The 20,342-nt window shown below is 49.6% G+C and overlaps 1 protein-coding gene across 1 annotated transcript in view; it reads right to left on the bottom strand.

Moving 5' to 3' along the window:
• Positions 1 to 16,216: 16,216 nt before the first annotated feature.
• The window catches only part of LOC106560015, a 30,361-nt gene continuing 26,235 nt past the window's right edge, over positions 16,217 to 20,342 (bottom strand). The window contains exon 4 of the mRNA XM_038532063.1: positions 16,217 to 16,782. Coding sequence (XP_038387991.1) covers positions 16,217 to 16,782 — 566 coding nt within the window. The remainder of the gene's footprint in view (positions 16,783 to 20,342) is intronic.

A 20,342-nucleotide genomic window follows, 5' to 3' on the forward strand; every position in this document is an offset into this window, starting at 1 on the left:
TCTCTCACTTGACTTAGAGCCTGACAGCATTTTGAGTTGTGACGAGTTCTCTTTGCTCGAACCCCAGATTTTCTGTACCTGTCTGCCTAGAATTCCTGGAGCCATTTCCTTCAGCTATCCTTCCCTGCTTCATCTTGTGGCAGTCAAAAGTCCAGAGTATCTCATATTGATTTTTCTCAGCTTTCTTCCTTTGCTCTGCTACTTGCATACTGTCTTGAGCTTGGTGGAAGACCCACATACTTCAGGCAGTATCTCTTTCGGCTCTTTTGCTCTGCTCTCAGCCTTTGACACACTCTTCCTGAGAATTCAGTGAAATCTGTGGGAAGTCATTGGTGGATGGGAACAGCATGGCTCTGTGGCTTGAACTCCTGGGAATTCTTATCTATAATACTAGTCAATTCATGCTTGTTAAACAGTTTTGGGGGTTTCAGCTGGTTTCTCCTTATCCAAAACTACGGAAGATTCTTCCTCTTCTTGCCACTTTACCAGAGACCAGGTGTAGGAGCTGTTGTAGGTATCTTATTTCCTACAGATACAGCTTGGCACTTTTGGTGGTCGAATCCACTCAGGTTACTTTGCGTTCTCAGCTCTCTGATGGGTTCTGAAAAACTATGATTTTGTAGCTTATCCAGTCTGTTTCAGTTGCAAAGGTGAGAGTGAGAATATCTTGTAATCTTTTACATCTTTATCAGAAGCAAAACTCAACGTAATGTAATTTATTGTAATTATTGTTCAAATCTTCCTTCTTTATCTGCTACTGGTAAATCACAAATTCATTAGAACATCCCAGGGCAATTTTGCTGCTGTTAATATTCTATGTATTTCTAGATTTTTTACATTATATAATTTGTTGCCATACTTGGTAAATAAAGAAAGCAATGTATTGAATCAATAAATCCCAAAATGGTTCTTTGGCATACTACTAAACAAACAAATGAAAACCCACAAAATAAATAATTCTCTCAAATTCAGTTGATTTTACCTTTGACAATATGAAATTGTTATTTTAACTATTTGTCTTAATTCCACTTGTGCTATATTAATTAATCTTTTCTTTGTGCTCATGTTTCTTATTTTTGACTACCACAATCCTTTTATATTTAGCGCTTTATGTTATTTATGATATTATGCTTTAGAGATAACCTTATAAGCAGAAAAGTTTTAGATTTTGCTTTACAATTTAATCTAAGTCCTTGAAGATATTTAAGCCATTTATATTTATTGTCATAATTTGATGCTTATTATGACTTTTTATTTACTTATTTATCGAATATTTGTTGAATACCTTTCTAGAAAAAAAAGTAAACAAAGCAAAATTTTTGCCTTTGGGAGGTCACAGTCTAGTAAAAGATTGTGATTACCACTACCAATGATAATTTTACCTAGGGAATATGAAAGAGTGAAATGAGAGAACTGATTCCAAAGAAAAATGCATTTTTCAGTTCTAATATATTATCCAGTTGAATTTATATGGGGGTACAAAATATATGCTTGTTCCTTGCTCCTTTTTATGGCTACAAAGGGGATTTTTTCACTTTCAAGTGATATGATATATAAAGTGGTTTTCTTAAATCTACTCAGTGTACCATGATCCTAGAAGAAAAATTTTATTTTTGTAGCCACTTTGGATCATCTCAATATTTTTTTTTTGGACATCTCAATATTTCAATATAATTTCAGTATAATTTTGCCTAGAGGTTGAGGATAAGTTCTGCTGTAGAACAGTATTTTGCAGGCCAGTGTTGAATTTCTACTCTAGAAGGGAATAACCTTTTTTCAGTGAATGAAGACGTTTCCATCATATAGTTAATAGGTCTTGGGGGGCACTTGACGGGATGAGCACTGGGTGTTATGCTATATGTTGGCAAATTGAACTCCAGTAAAAACAAAAACAAAACAAAACAAAACAAAAACCTCTTTGGTTCTTTGGGGTCTGAGGAGAGAAAAGTTATAATATGATTATTTCAGATAATTTTGTCCCTGAAACTAGAGGAAGTTGTTTCTTACCAAACTGCTGGCTGGCTGGGTTAAATGGGGGGCGTAGAAGGAGATGGCATCTGACCTTCTAGCATTGCTCAGGGTGGGAAAGGATCTTGAGCAGTGGGCCTATCACTGCACCCGTTTAGAATGGATAAAGGACCACACCTTCTGCCTGGAAGCCAAGGACAAATGACTGTTGCAGTCTGTCTTCGGATAGACTTCACAGAGGCCTGAGGGAGGAGAGTGGACTTGAAATTCCAAACTCAGGACTCCTCAGGACTCTGCTGTCTTTTGCACTTGGAGAGGATTGGAGAGGAAGTTGGCAGAACTATCACTTTGCCGAGAGCAGTGAGCAGCTTAGACAAGGAACCTGGCTTTCCTCAAGTCTGTGGCAGAGCAAGCTTTCTCTAACCCTCTCTCTCCCTACTCTCCACTCCCCACCCCTGTATAGCTTCAGAAGGTCATGGCTGCTGACAGTCACCTTCTGTTCCCCCCTCAATCCCTTCTACCTTGTTGGGCCCAGGGTCACTTGGATCCAAATGAATGTCTAATATTGGAGCTGACACCCGCTTAGAACTCACAGTTGATAGGGTGACTCTACGTTCCAGTTTTCTGGGGACAGTCACCCTCTATACTTCTTGTTTCGGCCTAATTATTAATAGCTCTCCTTTTCACTCAACAGTGACCAGAGTTAGGCAATAAATCATGTGGTTACTCTAACTTTTTATCTGTAATGAGACCCATTCTTTGGCTTATACTGACACCTGTAGGACACAAAATGGCTTTGAAGAAAATGAAAAGGTAGAAGACTCGCTATCCTCAATGGCCAGGATGTTAGCCCACCTCCTGAGTATACTGAGAACCCTGATTGTTTGGCATGTTCTAGAAAAGGACAATGTTGGGGAAACATTTCCACTTGAAGATGCTACGCACTCTGCTGTGCCGAGTGTCCAGGTTATACTAATAGTTGGAGGAATGTCAGTGCTCTGAAGAGGACATTTTGACCCCTTCTGTTGGTGACCATAATTTCTGATCAAACAGCTCTAAGAGCTATGAAAGACGGTGTCTGGGTTGGGAGGTGTGACACTTGGACCCTTCTCTGGGACGGACAGTCGTCTGGAAAGGGCAGGGAAGGACTCTGTGAGGACAGCCATATGAGCCTTGAGGCTTTGAGTGTTCACAACTAGGAAGGCTTAGAAGAAGGATTTCTGTGGGTCATTGTCAAGGCATCTTGGCTCATCTGTTGGAAAGTAGGTGATGTTGGTCCATATAGACAAAGACAGGGCCATTAGAGAGACATGTGCTGTAGAGGAGCATAACCTCCTTTCTCCTCTCCCTCAGGTTCCATTGTGACACCTGGGGTCTATTCTGAATGTCAGCAACAGCACACCACACTTAAAAAAAAATAAATTCAGAAGTCAGGACAGCTTTGAGCAGAATTAGTCAGTAGGCTTGGCTGTCACAATGATGGATTTGCAGTGCATTAACCCTTGGGCTCCTGGGCCCAACTGCCCTGTGGGGCCACCTTTTCCTGCATAAGACTGACTCCTCATGGGGTCCCCTGTCCTGGCAGAGGTCACCTCCTTCTGTGGCCTCCCAGCTCAAAGCTCAGAAAAGTGAAAATAGACTGTTGCCAAGATAAGAAAGGAGGCTTGAAAAGCGTGTTTGCCCTATTCAGAGTAAATCAGGATAGGGAAGGGAAACACAGGATGTTGTCTGACTTCCAGGTATTCTTGTAGGTTTTTACTGGAGCTTTTGTTTCTGAGTTGTTTTTTTTTAAGACACTAGTTGTTGTAAAGTTTTAGTTAAAGTGAGGCCAGTTAGAAACCCCAAGCCTCACCAATTCCCTTGGAAAGGGCTTGCACTGGCTTTTTCCAGACTCTCTGTGAGAAAATCCTGGCTGTGCCCCCTGACCTGCATCTTGGGAATGTGAGGACTGAGGGGGCCGCCTTCTGGCTGTCACTTGCTGAATGAACAGCCCATAATGAGTCAATTCTCTGCTGCCTGCTATTTAAAACAACGGGTTCCTTCCTGTTTCCTACGCGCTGACTGAGGCTTCTTCTGTGTGAGAGGAAAAAAAAAGGAACTCCGGGATAAAGTGCATCCTCGGAGACTGAATGAGCTACACATCTCAGCCCGCTGTGGCACAAAAGCTTCTAACTGTTTTATCTGTACAGATGGCTCTAATTTGGTGTTGGTGGCATGACTCTGTGAGCTAATTTCCTAAATACTTGGTTCATTAAATCGGGAAAAAAAAAAAAAAAAAAAAAAAGAACAAATCCTCTAAGCCAAGTTAGACTCATTCCAAGAAAGAGAATTGCTCCTAGGCTTGCATGTTGCATTTTTGCAGAAGTCCCTAAGTATTTAACTGCAAGGTTGCCTCCAAGAGGGAAAGAAGGAGAGTGTGAAAAGCCCCAGGCCAACATTGAAATGTCCAGCTGTGCGGATTCTTTGTCCTTCACCCTGGGGAAGCGCAGTTACTCACTAGGATGAAGCAGGTCCTCAGTGATGCCCACATCAGGGCCTTTCTCAGGAAGGGCCCTAACTTTGACTCTTTCACATTTCTCCAATCAAGTGTAAGGGATGTAGGGGGGAAGCCGGGTGCCCTGGCGGTAGTGACAGTTGAGTTGCCTTGCAGCAGCGGTAGGAGACAAGGAACTCTTGCTTTCCTGAGGACACCACCGAGCTGTTGCCGAGCCCCGTGGACATCAGGACTATGCCACCTCTGGCTGGTGTGCCTAGTGGCTCTGGGAACCAGAGCTTTTGAGGGATGACAGAGAAGCATGCGGACAGCTCAGAGCGCTGCCAGGAGTGTGTTCACTTGCTCATGCAGCAAGCACGCTAGAGCCTCACGGCAGGCCACGGGAGGCGGACAATTAGTGACTCAGGTCCCCACCAGCAGGGCTGTCATTTCTAACTGAGCCAGGCATATAAGAGATGCATCAGGGCATCCAATCCACCTGGGACGCAGGCAAGAGATCGCAAAAAGGGTGCCACTGAGCCAAACTTCAAAGAAAAGGGATAGACCTACATTAGTCACGAAAGGAGGAGGACATTTCCCACTGAGCACATAATAGAAAACACGTTTGTGATATGTTTAAGAAATGGTCAGTGCTGTATCCCAAGCACAAACAGTTGGCACTCTGTCAATAAGTGCACACACGATTGACTGGTAGGGCATGACCAGAACAGAGTGTGCATGGGTGTGTATGTGTGCATATGTGTGTATGCGTAGGTGTGTATATGTGTGTGCACGTGGTCTGTAGAGGAGTAGAGGACTCGAGGCTTTATAGAGCAGGCTGGAACCTGTTGGTTCCAACCAAGGCCTCAGATTGCCAAGAGACTGTTGACAAAGGGAAGCCTAGAAAAAAATTTTTAAAGTCTCAAAATATGTAAGCATCTTTTAGGATGTAATAATCAGACATGTATTTCCAAAAGCTTATCCTGGCTGCTGTTCAGGGGTGAATGGGAGGGGCACTGATTGGGAGGCGAGTGTGGAGTCAAGGCAATGTGCTGCTGGGACTCAGGGAGGGACAGTGGAGGTGGAGAGACATCCAGAAGGCAGGGCTGGTGCTTGAGCAGCTGGGGGCAGGGTGGGGAGGAGAGTCTATTGTGACCCTCGGGGTCCCGACTCCAGGGCAGCAGGGGATCTAGACTCCACACTAGGTGAGGAATGGGAGCAGTAGGTCCAGGGAAAGAGGATGAGTTCAATGTCATCGAATCATAGGTTCTGAGGGGCAGCAGAACCAAGGAGAGCATGGGCATGGGGGTGAGGGGGCTCCTCGAGAGGGAGATGTCCCAGCAGTGACGAGAGGAAGTTCAGGAAGGAACCAGGGACAGAGGAGACAGATGCCCATGGTGGAGCTGGAAGCCTCCACGTCGAGTCCAGGAGAACAAGGGGCCAACCAGAGAGCTCGAAGGGAGAACAAAGTGGAGAGAGTCTGCGGTGTGCAGCAGAGAGAGGCACGGGCCTACCCGGCCCAGGGTGGCTGATGGCACAGGATCTCAGGGAGGCAAGACAGGCCTACAACCACAGTTGTAGGTCCCCCCTGATTCCGGGCTTGGGTTTGGAGGTAGACTTCTCAGGGTGCTGGGGGAGCCGTTGGGGGGGTTGTGCATGTGGGGGGCAGAGGGTGGCAGCCAGACTGGGCTGAGGGAGGGACATGCGCTCCCCTGACAAGCTCACCCATACGGGCACCCCAAGCCCCCAGGCCAGCTCCCCAGCCAGGCTTGGGCTCTGGCTGCTTATTTCAGGGGGTCCCAGGGAGAGGGCGCCCCCACGCCCTGGCTGCTGCGTTCCAGGGGCAGCTCCGCTGAGGTGACATCTGGAGGGGGTGCCAGTCATGGCCTGTGTGCTATGGGAAGGGTAGGAATTTTTGTGCTGCCACTAACAGGGCACCGTGGGGCACTTTCTACCATGACCCTCTTGGAACACAAGGCTTTCCTCTTCTTATTGGGCCCGAGTGTGAAACCGGGGACAGCCTCCTCAGACTGCTCCATCAGCTGCGGGGCCTCTGGGAGCAACAGCAGAATGAGCCAGCCCGGACCCCCAGACCCCCCGACCCTCAGGCGCAGAAACTGCTCTGGGTTGTGTCTTGTGCAGCTGGTCGCAGCAGTGCCTGACACGGGGAAACGCTTCAGAACACCTGATAGACGGAGTGAGCTGAGGCTCCCAGCTTGCCCAGGCTGGAAAGATGGAATATATGAGTCCTCCCGGGGTACCTGGGTGGCTCAGTGGTTGAGCATCTGCCTTTGGCTCAGGTCATGATCCCGGGGTCCCAGGATGGAGTCCTGCATCGAGCTCCCATTGGGAGCCTGCTTCTCCCTCTGCCTGTGTCTCTGCTTCTCTGTGTGTCTCTCATGAATAAATAAATAAAATTTAAAAAAAAAATGTGAGTTCTCTTTCTCTCCCATGACTTTTCCTGCCCCCGATTTCTTTTCCTTTGCCCGGTGCCTCTCCATCATCTTGGTGTGGTTTCTTCTGCCTTCCTCCTCACCTTTCCCTTGCTCACCTTCTCTCTCTCTGTTTCTTATTATCTTTCTATTCCCCTCCTTCCCTTCCTGCTGATATGAGGGGAGTAGTGTTCCTCCCCCCCACCCCACCCTCGAAATTCATAGGCACCTGGAATCTGTGAGTATGACCTAATTTGGAAATGGAGTTTTTGTGGATATCATCAAGTTAAGACGAGGTCATACCGGATTGAAATGGCCCTAAATCCAACAGGACAGGGGGCCTTACCAGAAGAGGGAAGGCTGGACACAGAGACCCCGGGAGATGGCCAACAGTGCCCGAGGGCCCAGGTGGGCAGAGGGATACTGTTACAGGCTTCCTGCCACCCCCTGAGAGGTAGGAGCCACCCAACTAAGGCCTCCAGCAAAGCTACCAAAAGGCATTAAATCAAGCCCACCCACACTGATTTCAGACTCCCAGCCCCAGAACTGCAGGAAACTTGCTGCTGTTTGGGACCAGACTGGGCTGGGGGAGGGACATGCACTCCCCTGACAGGCTCACCCATACTGGCACCCCAAGTGTGGTCCTTGATGAGGCAGTCCAGGGAAGGGACACGGGCCCTTGTCCATCTTCTCTGCATGGGGTTGTAGGGACCAGGACGTGACTTTGTCCTGCGGAGCTGTGCACACTTGTCGCTGGGCCCGGAGGTGGGGGGCCTGCAGGCCTGCTGTGTACCCCTAGCCTCACCTCTGGTTCTGAGTCACACGATGAAGTCACACAAAGTGCCACAAAATCACAGAAAATACCTAGGGCGGCGGGGAAGTCGCTCTGGGACCCGTGTGAGGAGAGGAGGGAAACAAGACTGGCTGGCCAGCAAGCCGGGAGTTTGAGGCCTGCTAACAAATGCATTGTCAGAACTCGCCACAGGTCGGCCCTGGGAGCAGGTGAAAAATGGGCTGCGGAGATGCGTGCCGGCAGCTGTGCTTCCAGAACACATCTATCTCAGGTACTGGAGTGGCCGGGAGGCAGGCAGGGAGTTTCCACAGGGTTCGTCACCCACATAGACCATCTATGGCCCGGGCACTGTGGTCGGCCTGGCACCAGAGGGGGTGCTGCGCAGGCAGGGGGCACCCTTAGTGAGTTCTCGGGGACGTGGGTGCTCCCTGCACTCATTCTGCCAGGGGGCCAAGGGCCAGCAGCCCTGCTCGGAGGTCACATGCCGGCCAGTGCTCATCTAAGAATCCTTGTTCTTCTTTCACCCGGAAGAGTGTGGCACAAAAGGGTGGGGGGCAGCTCGGTCAACCTCTGCAAGCTCCCCACGGAGCTCTGGACACAGCAGCATCATGGGGAGAAGACAGGGATACAGAGGTACTGTGGGCAAAGCAGAGAGGCTCACACTCTCGAGAACCCCAGAGCCAACAGTGCGAGTGGGAAGGCATCATCTCCTGCTCCCTCAGAAGGACTTCAGGCCTCTTCAAGGAAGAAGAGCCAGGAAGAACACTGCAAAGAAAGAGAACAAGGCTGCACGGCCCAGGTGGAGTCTCTCCACCGTCCCCTCACACGGATAAGGCCGGGCCACTTCCTCCAAGGGAAGGGCATCGTGGGGGCAAAGGCAGAGGCCAGGAGCAGGACAGGGAGCACCACAATGGTCCATACCCGGGAGAAGGAAGCCTCGTCCAGGGAGATGTGGTGGGTGGGAAGCCTGGGTGCGGAAGCGCTCACGTCCTCAGGGTGTCCTGGCTGAACGTTCCAGGGAGACCCAAAGTGAAATAACAGCAGCAGAGCAGTAGCAGCAACGTGCTGGAGACTCTTGCTTCCCTCATGGCCAGGGAGGAAGAGTCCTAGTGTGGTCAGGGGGAAAAATACGGTGGGACTGCAATTAGCTTAGGGCAGGGATAAGCTGGTCAAGCGGTTGAGCCATGTGCCGCCTGTGCTCACCTAGGGGAGCCGGGGAGAGCAGCGCTGTCGCCCACATTACCAGCGGGGTATGTGCTGTGTTGATGATTCCCTGGGGAACTGAGAGGGCCTCTGTCCCAAGGCTGTGGTGTGAAGGAGGCCTTCCTTCGGGGCGGCTGGGGAGAGCGGTCTGCTCTGGGTGCCGGCACCTGGGAAGGGAGCAGCACCAGGGAGCCCCACGTCTTCCAGATGGGGTAGCTGCAGTGTTGGAGAGCCACTCCCCCGGCTCCAGAATTTACAGGAACAGAAAGGAAACCTGTCTTTCAGGGTTTTAAAACCTGTTTTGTATGTGTATGTGTGTGAGCCGGGGACTGCTTCGTCAACTTGGTAAAGCCTATAAGACTCCTTAGAAATGGTTTTAAGTGGATAAAATAGTAAACTAGATTGAAATTTGTCCTGAAATACAGTTATTAAGATGTAAAAAAATAATTTAATATACATATCTCTCCTAAAATTTATTTATTATTATTTATTAATTTTATTAAATAACAAGATATAAATAATAAGGGGGTGGTTTAATAACCACCAATTATTTATTTATTTATTTATTTATTTATATTTTATTTATTTATTCATGATAGACATAGAGAGAGAGAGAGAGGCAGAGACACAGGCAGAGAGAAAAACAGGCTCCATGCTGGAAGCCCGACGCAGGACTCGATCCGAGACTCCAGGATCATGCCCTGGGCCAAAGGCATGTGCTAAACCGCTGATCCACCCAGGGATCCCTGCACCAACTCTTTAAAAAAGAAAATTTTATTTATTTATTCATGAGAGACACAGACAGAGGGAGAAGCAAGCTCCCTGCCAGGAGCCGGATGTGGGGCTTGATCCCAGGACCCCGGGATCACAACCTGAGCTAAAAGTAGACACTCAGCCACTGAGCCACCCAGGTGCTCCACCCACCATACTTTTGAAGTAGTGATGAGTATAAACGATATTTTGATATAAATGCAACTGTAAGGTGATGTGAAAATATCTTTGATTTCCGTTGGTGATGACATCATAGGCATTGTCAATACTAATGTGACTTATTGACTGCATTTATTTTTGAAGAAAGTGCTAAGTTTACAGAATATAAAGATGTAGCTTTTTTTCTATCCAAATTCACAGATCCCCTGAATTCTCTCTAAGGATCCTTTGGAAATGCTGGATGTAGGTTAAGAACTACTGTTTTTGGATGAAGCCATGGAGATTTTAGAGTTTGTGCATTCCAACTGCAGCTAGCATTAATTATCCTAACATATTTGTTGACCTGCAGAGGGGCACCCTGCCTGTATAAGGAAGTTGAGCTTCATGCAAAGTTACCATGATAGGCTAAATAACGCCCCCCACCCTCCAATTGTCCATGTCCTAATGCCCAGAGCTGTGTATGTTACCTTAAATAGCAAAAGAGGCCTTGCAGATGACGATTAAATCAAGGATTTTGAGATGAAGGGTTTATTCTGGATTATCTGGGTGGACCCAAAGTTGTCACAAGGGTCCTTACCAGAGAGGGATCAGGTAGTAAAAGGTGCAGTAGTAGGAGATGTGATGGCAGAATGCAAGAGGTTGGAATGACATGAGAAAGGGTTGTTAGTCACAGCATGAAGGCAGCTTCTAGAAGCCGTAAGAGGTACGGGAGGCAGATTCTCCCCTGAAGCCTCCAGAAGGAACTTAGCACTGCTGAGGTCCTTTGGTGGTAAACTTCTGACCTCTTGCAAGATAACAGGCCTGTGTTGCTTTAAGCCACTAAGTCTGTGCTAATTTGTCACAGCAGCAATAGGAAGCAAATACACTATATAGGATGTATCATTCTATCTTGAGAACATTTTTTGTTGAGGTATGTTGACATTCATGAAGCGTCTGGGTCTTACACACACAGCTTTGTGACCTCTCACATCATGCTCTGTATAACCATCCCCCAGACCAAGCTATGGAGCATTCTAGCACCCAGAAGCCTCTTGGTGGTCCGTCTCAGTCAGCAGGCCAGGAGTGACCACTCTTCTGATCTCCATCCCCAGAGATTAGTTTTCATTTTGCTTGCTGTTGAGCTTCGTGTAAATGGAAGCATGCCCCATGCACTCATTTGTGTCTTGCTTCTTTCATTCGACCATATGTCTGTGAGGTTCAGCCATGCTGCTGCTTGTCACTGTTCCACATTCCATGTAGTCCTTTTATCAGTTTAGTGGGAAATTCTTACAACCATGCCAAAAAAGGAAAAAGAAAAAAGAGGTGGAAATAAAATAAAGGTACCATCTTGTATTTTTTAATTGCATGGCTTCCCTTCAATGGCCTAAAGCATTCCAAACTTCTTCCTCCTTCCTCCACCAGGAGACCAGGGCCCTGCTCAGCAGCCTACTTGGAGGTATTTGGACCTGGGTTCTTTTTTCTCCACAAACCGGTGCTGCAGGCTGTGCCAGCAGCATCTGGGCAGAGTGGGGGGCCTGTCTGCCACACAGTTTTCTTAAGGGGAACCAGCCTCCCGACTCTTGACATTTCCTGAGATTTTTCTGGCAAAGATTGTCTTTAGGGCCCTCTTGTCACCTGTGTCCTCCGCCCCTCTTCACACCTTTGCTTTAGAATAACTGTATTCCTGGGTCGCCTGGGTGGCTCAGTGGCTGAGCATCTATGTCTTCAGCTCAGGTCATGATCCCGGGGTCCTGGGACTCGAGTCCCACATTGGGATCCCCACAGGGAGCCTGCTTCCCCCTCTCCCTAGGTCTTTGCCTCTCTCTCGGTGTCTCTCGTGAATAAATAAATAAAATCTTTTTTTTTTTTTTAAGAGTAGCTCTATTCCTACTCCAAGAACCAGCCTCTACTCTGCTCCCTTCTCATCCCAAAACCACACCAAAGACTCCTTCTCTTTGAGTCAGCATTTCCATCTGTCCCAGTCTCTGAGTCTCCCGCAGAAAGATCCCCAATCCCTCCCCACGTTGGCAACATTGCCTTAAGGTGGCACGTCCCGGGCACCGCCGGGTGGCTCAGCGCTTTAGCGCCACCTTCGCCCGGGCCGTGATCCTGGAGACCGCGGGTCGAGTCCCACATCGGGCTCCCTGCATGGAGCCTGCTTCTCCCTCTGCCTCTCTCTCTCTCTCTCATGAATAAATAAATAATCTTTTTTTAAAAAAGGTGGCACGGTCACCTGGAGAGTCTGCGTTCGCTGAAAAGGAGGTTGTCTTCTGCTCAGCCGGGGCGGCTCCCAGAGAGGACATCCTCGCGGGCCTCCCTGCCTCCTTGCTGCCGCGCAGGACGCTGTCGGGCCTCAGCTCCGGGACGGCTCCCCCCGCTCTGCCCCTGCCGGCCCAGGGAGACCCCACGGCCCAGGGTTTCCCGGAGCTGGGAGGGCAGCAGGGGCAGCAGAGCCCCCGAGGAGGGCGGGAGGCAGGTGGGCCCACAGGCCCTCATCAGAGCCCCGGGGCCCGGCTCTGAGTCCGGGATCACAGGCTTCTTGCCGGGCTTCCAGTCCTTGTCCCCTTTGTCCTACCCCTGGTCTGCGGTTGGCACCACTGTGTACGCGTGTGCTTGAGGATCAAAATATCCCGGGTATCACTGATAAACCTCTCGGAGAAGGATCTGCGGCCAAGAAGGCTTTCCAGTATTCCCCGTTCTCTCCTTTATTGGACTCATTACCCCAAACTTCCAACCTCTCCCCTTACTCTTAAACCTTAGGGTGCGATTCGTCTTCACCCGAGGCCCCGCAAGGCGCGGGGGAGGCCCGAAGAGCGCGGGCGGGTGGACGCGGAAGGAAGCAATTCTGCTGGTTCACATCCTTTCTCTAGTCTGAAAAAGTCACCTGCTCCCCCCCGCCCCCCCCCCCCCCAAAAAAAAACCCTACAGACAAAACCCTGGTGAGAGTGTCTGAAGAATTTTGTTTTGAAAGCTGATCCCCGCCCCAGGTCCCCGGGAAGGAGACAAGGGTGCGGGGGGCTGCGGCCGGGGCACCCACCGCCTCCCTCCGGGAAGTTCAGGGCCTCCCCCCCCCCCCCAGGTTTTCAATAATAAACATTTGTTATCCTTGCCCACATTCGTTGCATTTTTTGAAACGGAAAACTAAGCCATACAAAGAGGAGCCGTGGGCAGAAAAAACCTGGCTGCAGCCGGGCTGGAGAGGCAAGGAAGGAGGGGCCACCTACCATTCATTTTTATAAACATCGTAATAAAAACGCGAGTTTGAAGCGGCGACGGCTATAAATAACGCGGGCTGTTCTCACTCAAGGTTTGCCCAGGCCCCAAGGGCTGGCGGGGCCCGGAGCTGCCCGTCCCGTCCTCCCCTCGCGGCCTCGGGCCTCGCTGTCTTGGCAGGAGCGCCCCCCCCCCCCCCCCCCCGACCCTCCTGGGGCAGGAGGACAGGAGGACACCTGACGGGGAGGCGGATGGGTCGCGGCTTCCTTCCTCAGCGACTCACGGGCCGCAGCCTCGCAGATGTTCTCCTCGGGTTTGTTTTGATAGCTTGTTTCAAAAACAGTTCATATCCACCAACTGTTCAGATAATAATATTCCAAGTGGCAAGCCACTGTGATTATTTGGGTTGCTGTTTATCCTAGCAGGCCCAGCCCAGCTGGAAAACTGGGGCCGGGGAGTCCTTGCAGCTTTCTTCCCGTGGGAGCCCCCTGTCCCCCAAGGGGCGGTGGAGTCAGAGGCAGGAGGCCCCTGTAGTGGGGACTTCCCGGCTCTGAAAACCCCCTCAGGGACTCAGCCTGGTCCACCATCCCACCGAGAACCTCCTGTAGGCGCCTGTGCTGGGACTTCTGGGGGCCTGGCTGAGGGTGGGGGTGCTCATTTGAACCGACTCCCTCTCCAACCTCCTGAACGGTCCAGGCTGAAAATCCAACTTCCCAGATGTGTCCCCCCCCCCCCCCCCCCCCGCCCCCCGACCACCAAGCCCCAGGCGCCCTGCCCTCTTCCCTAAATGTGCAAAGGCACCTCCACTCGGCCTCCGCAGGCACCCAGGCCGGGACTACTGGCCCCTAGGACATTCCCCTCCCTTGACCCCAAAGTCAGTGATTTGCCAAGTTCTACTGATTCTCCTGGGCCGTTTTTATCTCTAACATCCATCTCTTGTTCTCCATCCCTAGCTGCCTCCACTCACACGTGGCCCCCGTCACCTGTCCCTTCAACTGTGGCAGGAACTTGTGACCTTGGTCCCAGATTTTCCCCTCCCCCACCCGTTACTAGGCTCAGCTTCCCACAGCTTCGCTGTCACTCTCCCACTCAAAAGCCCTTACTGACTGCTGGCTGCATGCAGAGTCATCACAAACCATGATGCCGGGCCCTCCGTACTCTCACTCTAACCTGACTTTGCCCCTGGTCTCTCTCTACTGTCTACACAGACCCTTCCCACTGCCCAGGCTGGCTCACTGTTTCCTGACCACATCAGTGCTTTCCAGCTGGACCACCATATGGCCGATTCTGGGGCTGGCCCCTCACCTGATAAACTCCAGGAAGATACTTTCTGGTGTTGTACAGCCGGAGTGACCAGAGGGCCCCTGGGCCTTTGCACAAGCTGCTTCCTCATTCTGGGGTACTCTCCTCTCCCAGCTCCGTCTGTCAAAACCATACTATTCTCAAGCGCCACTTCTTCCTTGAGCCTTTAATCAAGGCTAGCAAAGGTCACCTTTGCTAGAAAGGGTAGCTCTTGTTCATGAGTCCCTGAGAAAAATTATAGCCCAAGGGTTTACTATTTCTTTGTGTTTGTGTGTCAGATTTTGTTATAACATAAGCCTCCTTATGGAGAAAGACCATAGGTTACTTTTCTGTATATAATTTGCTGTGCCTAGCACTCGGGATGGTACGTAGTAAGTGCTCAGTGAATTCTTGCTGGACGAATGAAAGAACGGACGATTTATGTTGGGCTTGGGCCTGCCAAATTTCACCATTGACCTCTGGTTGCATTAAACTTAGGCACATCTATTAGGCTTTTTCTCATCCTCTTTTGCTCCTAGATTGCAGACAAAGATCAAGTAGAACACTGAGGATGTTCCCTGTGTTATCCGGACTCACATAACAGTGAATCAGGGATTCTGAGGTATGCAAGTCCACAAAATCCAAGCCATGGTTCCAAGGCCTGAGCCCAGGCGAGTCTCCAGGGTGCAGGGATACAGGGGGCAGGGGCTATGGGCTGGGGAGCTTTGGGCCCCTGCCTCCCACTTCATCTCCAGCAGAGATCAGCTCTGCTCATACCTGTCTCATTCTTGAGGTCTGATAGAAGCTGTATGCAACCAGAGGCTAATTTTTTTTTTTAAATGAAAAACCAAACTAAGCCATTGATATAATCCATAGATATGGTCCTAGGTAAAGATTCCAAACTCTTAAGAGAAATGCCTGTTTAAATCTCTGTGTCAGGGTCTTACAGTATGTGCTACAGCTTTCAATCCAGAGAAATCAGGGCCCTGTGCCAGGACAGCCCACAACAGAGTCAGCATGTCCCAATGTCCTGGGTCCAGGAGAAGAGCAGGAGGGTGGGAGCCTGGGTGCCAGGTTCCCACGCTCCTGCTCTGCCATGAACAAGTTGTGTTGACTTAGTCCGGGTTCTCAGCTCCCTAGACTCTGCACTCACTCAGAAGTGCAGAGTGGCCTGAGTGGCCCGAGTGGCCGCTGCAGGGTGTTGCGGAGGTCACAGACGCGGGTGCCCGAGCCCCAGGGAAGCTGTCCTGGGCAGAGAGCCGCGGCGGGAGGTGACGCCCGGGGAGAGGGCACCAGGCGAGGGCTCGGCCTCAGCCCGAACCTGTTGATCTGGAAGGGGCCTCTCCGGCTCTAAGGTTTCGGCCTCTGACTCAGCTGGCAGCCGCGAGGGCCCGGTGGCTGGGGGAAATGCTGCGTGCACATTTATTCTGGGTTTGGATATTTAAAGAGCAGGGAGTGCTGCGCGACATTTCGGAAGTGCTTGAAGAGGGAGGGGGCTGCAGACTGGGCTTTTCTTTAAACAGTTATAGATATCCTGTCCTGAGCTCTCGGTCCACAAAGAGCGATTTTCTTCCCCTAAGAATCTGACGTGGGTCCTGCCCATTGTGTCTGCCCGGCTGGCTCCGGGCTGCTCGGCCTGGCAGGAAGCAGGTGGCCCGAGGCAGGACATGTGCCCGGTCCCCTCCCCGGCCGGCCGTGGGTCCCCATCCAAGTGCCACCAGACTCCCGGAGGGCCAAGCGTGGCGGTGGCCCCCGGGGCTCGGTCCCCCGGGGCCCGGGGCTGACCGTCTCTGGGGGGTGCAAGGAGGAGATCCCTGGCTTGCGGGGGTCTTGGCACAGGGGGCAGCCCCAGGGCCGCGGGGACACCAGGGAGCCCAGGCTTCCTCTTCCACGCCGGCTGTTTTCACTGGCTCAGGAAACTGACCGGAAGCTGGGACTTTGTTTTCAAAGCCCTGCGTCATTTTTACTATTTAAATGGCCACTTTGGGCTGCTTTTGGGGAGGTGGTTCTTTTGTCGCTTTTCTCACTCAGGATGTTGTTTCCAGTCGATTTCCTCCCAGGCTCCGTCTGCCGCCTTGGGCCTTTGTTTGGCTCCCCCGCTGCACACGAGGGGCCTTCCAGACCCGCGCCCCAGCCGGGACGGGACCACCAGCTCCCTTTGGTTTGCCTCAGATGGCGTTTATTGTTCTCGGGTCTGCTCACGGGGGTCCTCCTGCCCACATGCTCGTTATGGCACATTTGAGCAACGGGAATCAGTGTAGGTGATCGAGGAGGACAGTTACCATCACCCAGAGTCCCACCGGCAGCCCTCGCGTGTGGTTTGTCTGTCTGTCTGTCTGTCTTTCGCACTGGGCTCATACTACACAAATCATTAAGGAACTGGCTTTTACACCCAACACGGTCATTGACATCGCCCCAGGCCCTTGGATGTTTCGTAGGCATAATTTTGAAGTCTCTTTCGCTCTCCTTTGGCTCTGCCTCCAGCAAAGCGGCATCAAAGACATTGGCCACTATTACAGAGAAAAGAAGATAAACCATAATTCGCATCTATATGGAAAGCCTAGACGGCTGGGATTGTGGGTAACTCTTATTTTCTCGTTTCTCTTCTGTGGTTTGCACGATTTTCTGGAGCAAACCTGGGAGGAGAGGCAGGACGGTGTAGTGATCAGAAGTGCGTGCTCAGGCAGCTGGTGGCATGGGTTCCTTGCTGCCACTGCCTGCTGAATGGCTGTGACTCAGTTTCCTCGTCTCTAAACTGTGAACACGGATGCTACGAGTGATGCACTAGAAGCTGAGTGAATCTTGGGCAAACAGTAATCATTGTGGCTTTTACTTACATTTATGTCTCCATTATAAATAACAACCATTATAATAAATTATACTTTCATTGTGATAGTAGAAATTCTGAGTTAGGGGCTTATGTGAATCGTGTCCATCTTTCATGTCCTAACCTCCCATAGCTCAGAATCTGACTGTATTTGGAGATTGGGCTTACAAAGGTAATTGAGTTAAAGTGAGGTCATCTGGATGGGCTCTGATCCTATATGATGGGTGTCCTGATAGGAAGAGATTGGGACATGGATACCCACAGAGGGAAGACCATGCGAGGACACAGAGTGAAGCCAGACAGAGAGGCCTCAGAAGAACCCAACACTCTGATCTTGGGCTTCTGAAATTATGAGAAAATAAATTTCTGTCGTTTAAGCTCCCCCAACCTGTGGTACTTTGTTATGGGCAACCTAATGAAGTTCCTTAGTATGAGTATTGGTGCCGCTGGTGTTTATGGCCTCTCTGCCCTGAGATCCTTACAATCCAAGAGCGGCACCAAGAGGTCTAACGACGGTGGAAAAATCTCAGAGAGAGGAAAGAGCCCCTACCGTGGACCCAGCAAAGCAGACAGCCCGTGGCCACCTCTGGAAGCTCCCTCATCTTCCTGACATGCTTGGTGTCCTGGGGTATCCTTGGGGCCCCCACACCTATGCTTCACCAGGACTACTTGTCCATAGAGCAGCCACAGCTCTCAACTCCATTTGGAGAGAATTCACTCCTTCCTCCTCCAGGAACCTTGGCCAACCATCCTCCCACAGAAGGTGTCCTCTTTCCTGAAGGTGTATCTGCATTTGAATGAAGTGGTTTTAATGCTGCAGGTACCAACAGGAGGGTATGTTCACATGTGCTCCGTTTGGATCACAAACACAATGGTTTCTTAGGGTAGGACTTTTTTTGAATGCTTTATTATTATTTTTTTTAAATTTACTGTCTTGTGGTAAGAATACTTAATAAGAAATCTACCTTTTTAACACGTTTTTAAGTGTATAATACATTGTTGTTGACTACAGGTACAATCTTGTACAGTAGTCATCTTTCTCGACTATTCTCGAAACTTCATGCCTGTTAACTAGTACCTCCCCTTAACCCCTCTTTCCAGCCCATGGCAACCACCATCACACTCTCTGAGTCTGTGCATCTGACTTTTAAAAAATTTTAGCTACTTCATATAAGTGGGATCGTGTCTTTCTGTGACTGGCTTATTTCATGGCACAATGTCCTCAAGGTTCATCCATGTTGTCCCATGATACAGAATTTCTTTAAGTCTAAACAATATTCCATTGTATGGATACACCCGATTTTCTTATCCATTCATCTGTCGATGGACATAGGCTGTTTCCACATGTTGCCTATTATGAATAATGCTGTGGTGAAAGCCAGAGTACTAGCATCCCTATGAGATCAAGATTTCAGTTTTTTAGGATAAACACAGGGCAGTGGGATCACAGGGTAGGTTTTTGAAGACAGGGAGAGGAGGTCCCTAGGAGATGCCTATGCAGTGCCTCCTCAAGTTATCCAAGTACAGCTAGCCCACCACAGAGAGGGACCAGTGGGGGAAAAGCGGTTGTTGGACCAGAAAATTTTGTTTTTGAGGGTCAGCTCCTTTTCTTGGGCTGGAGAGTTAACCACTGCACCTTGTCTGCTAAGCCAGCCCCTCTCCAGCCCTATTTTCTCAGGAGACAGTCTTATAAATCTGACTAATAACTCCCATTTCATTTCCCCAAACTCCATTAGAGAGAAATTATAATGAAGCTCAAATACTTGCCAGGTTATTCATGGGAAAGACCTTTGGCTTTTAAAGAATGCATTTTAGATGGCTGGATTAATCTAGTGGCACATTACAATATGGCCCTGCTGAAGCTTGCAGGAGATCCCTGGCACCCAGCATTGTGCATTACACAATGCTGCCAGGGAGCATGAATTATCTTTACAGGAAGAGGCAGGAATTAATATATCTGATGGAAAAGACCCACTAGCAGGCAGCACTTGATGAAAGCCCAGGACCCTTGGTTCTCGTCAAGGTCCTGCAAGGTGGAGTCATGATCACACAACTCAAGAGCAAGCCCTCTGGGCAGGCTCCTCTCCAAGAAGGGCACGGGGCAGAGCAGCAGAGAATTTATGCACTACCCCTTTCCATCTGGCCCGGCTCACCCACAGGGGCCGGGGCAGGAGTGTTTGCAGCCTTGGAAAGAGACACTTACTTAGATGCCTAATTTATGACAGGCACGTTGAAAAAGAAAATGCTGATTTCATTCATTTTATTACCTCCCTGGCACAGCAAGTTAATTTTAAAAAAGGTATGATTGCTGCCTTGTGCTCACTTAAGAGTTTGATTTGTAATGTAAATATATGCATCTGTGTGGTACATACGTTGATATAAAAGTAATAATAACGATGAGAGCGTCTATCAGTAAATGGGTTCCAGACCCCGGGGAAGGAGTTATTTATAATCCTGCCAAGCCAGTATTATTCAATTCATTTTATTGATGGAGAAACTGAGGCTCAGGATGGTCACGGACCTTGCCCAAGGTCACACAGCTGCTATGCTGGAATTTGACCTCACTTATAAGACAGTGTTCACGACAGGGTGAACCAGAACTTCTGTCTGTACACCCTGCTCCATCCCACCATCTGCGTCTCTCTAATCACTACCACAGTCAAGGGAGGACCCTGGGCATTAGGGAGAAGCAAGACTGCCAACCACGTTCACTGTTCCATAATACGAGGAGGCTGAGGACTGTGACTCAGAGCAGACTATATGCTGCCACAGAAATGCAATTTTAATGAGACACAAGGAGGTTAAATGTAAAAGGATGAAAAAAGATACATGCTGCTAACCATTAATCAAAAGAAAACTAGGGAGAAGATATTAATATAAGACAAAGTAGATTACAGAGCAAACAATATTTCCAGGGGAAAAAGAATGTCATTTCATAATGATAAAGAGATTAATTAATCAAGAGGACATGGCAATTCTGAATCTTTGTGTACTGACAGTCCTTCAAAATCCACGAAGCAAAAACCGACAGAACTGCAAGAAGAAATACACAAATCCACAATTACAGTCCAAGATTTCAATACCACTCTCTCAACAATTAATAGAACAGGTGGGCAGAAGATTAACAAGGACACAGAAGACTAGGACAACCCTATCAGCCCACTCAGCTTGACTGACATTTATAGATCAATCAGCAGGAGTGGAATACACGTGTTCTGCAGGTACACACAGAAGATTTACCGA

Source organism: Canis lupus, chromosome 2, assembly GCF_011100685.1.
Source record: "Canis lupus familiaris isolate Mischka breed German Shepherd chromosome 2, alternate assembly UU_Cfam_GSD_1.0, whole genome shotgun sequence".
Taxonomy (NCBI): Eukaryota; Metazoa; Chordata; class Mammalia; order Carnivora; family Canidae; genus Canis; species Canis lupus.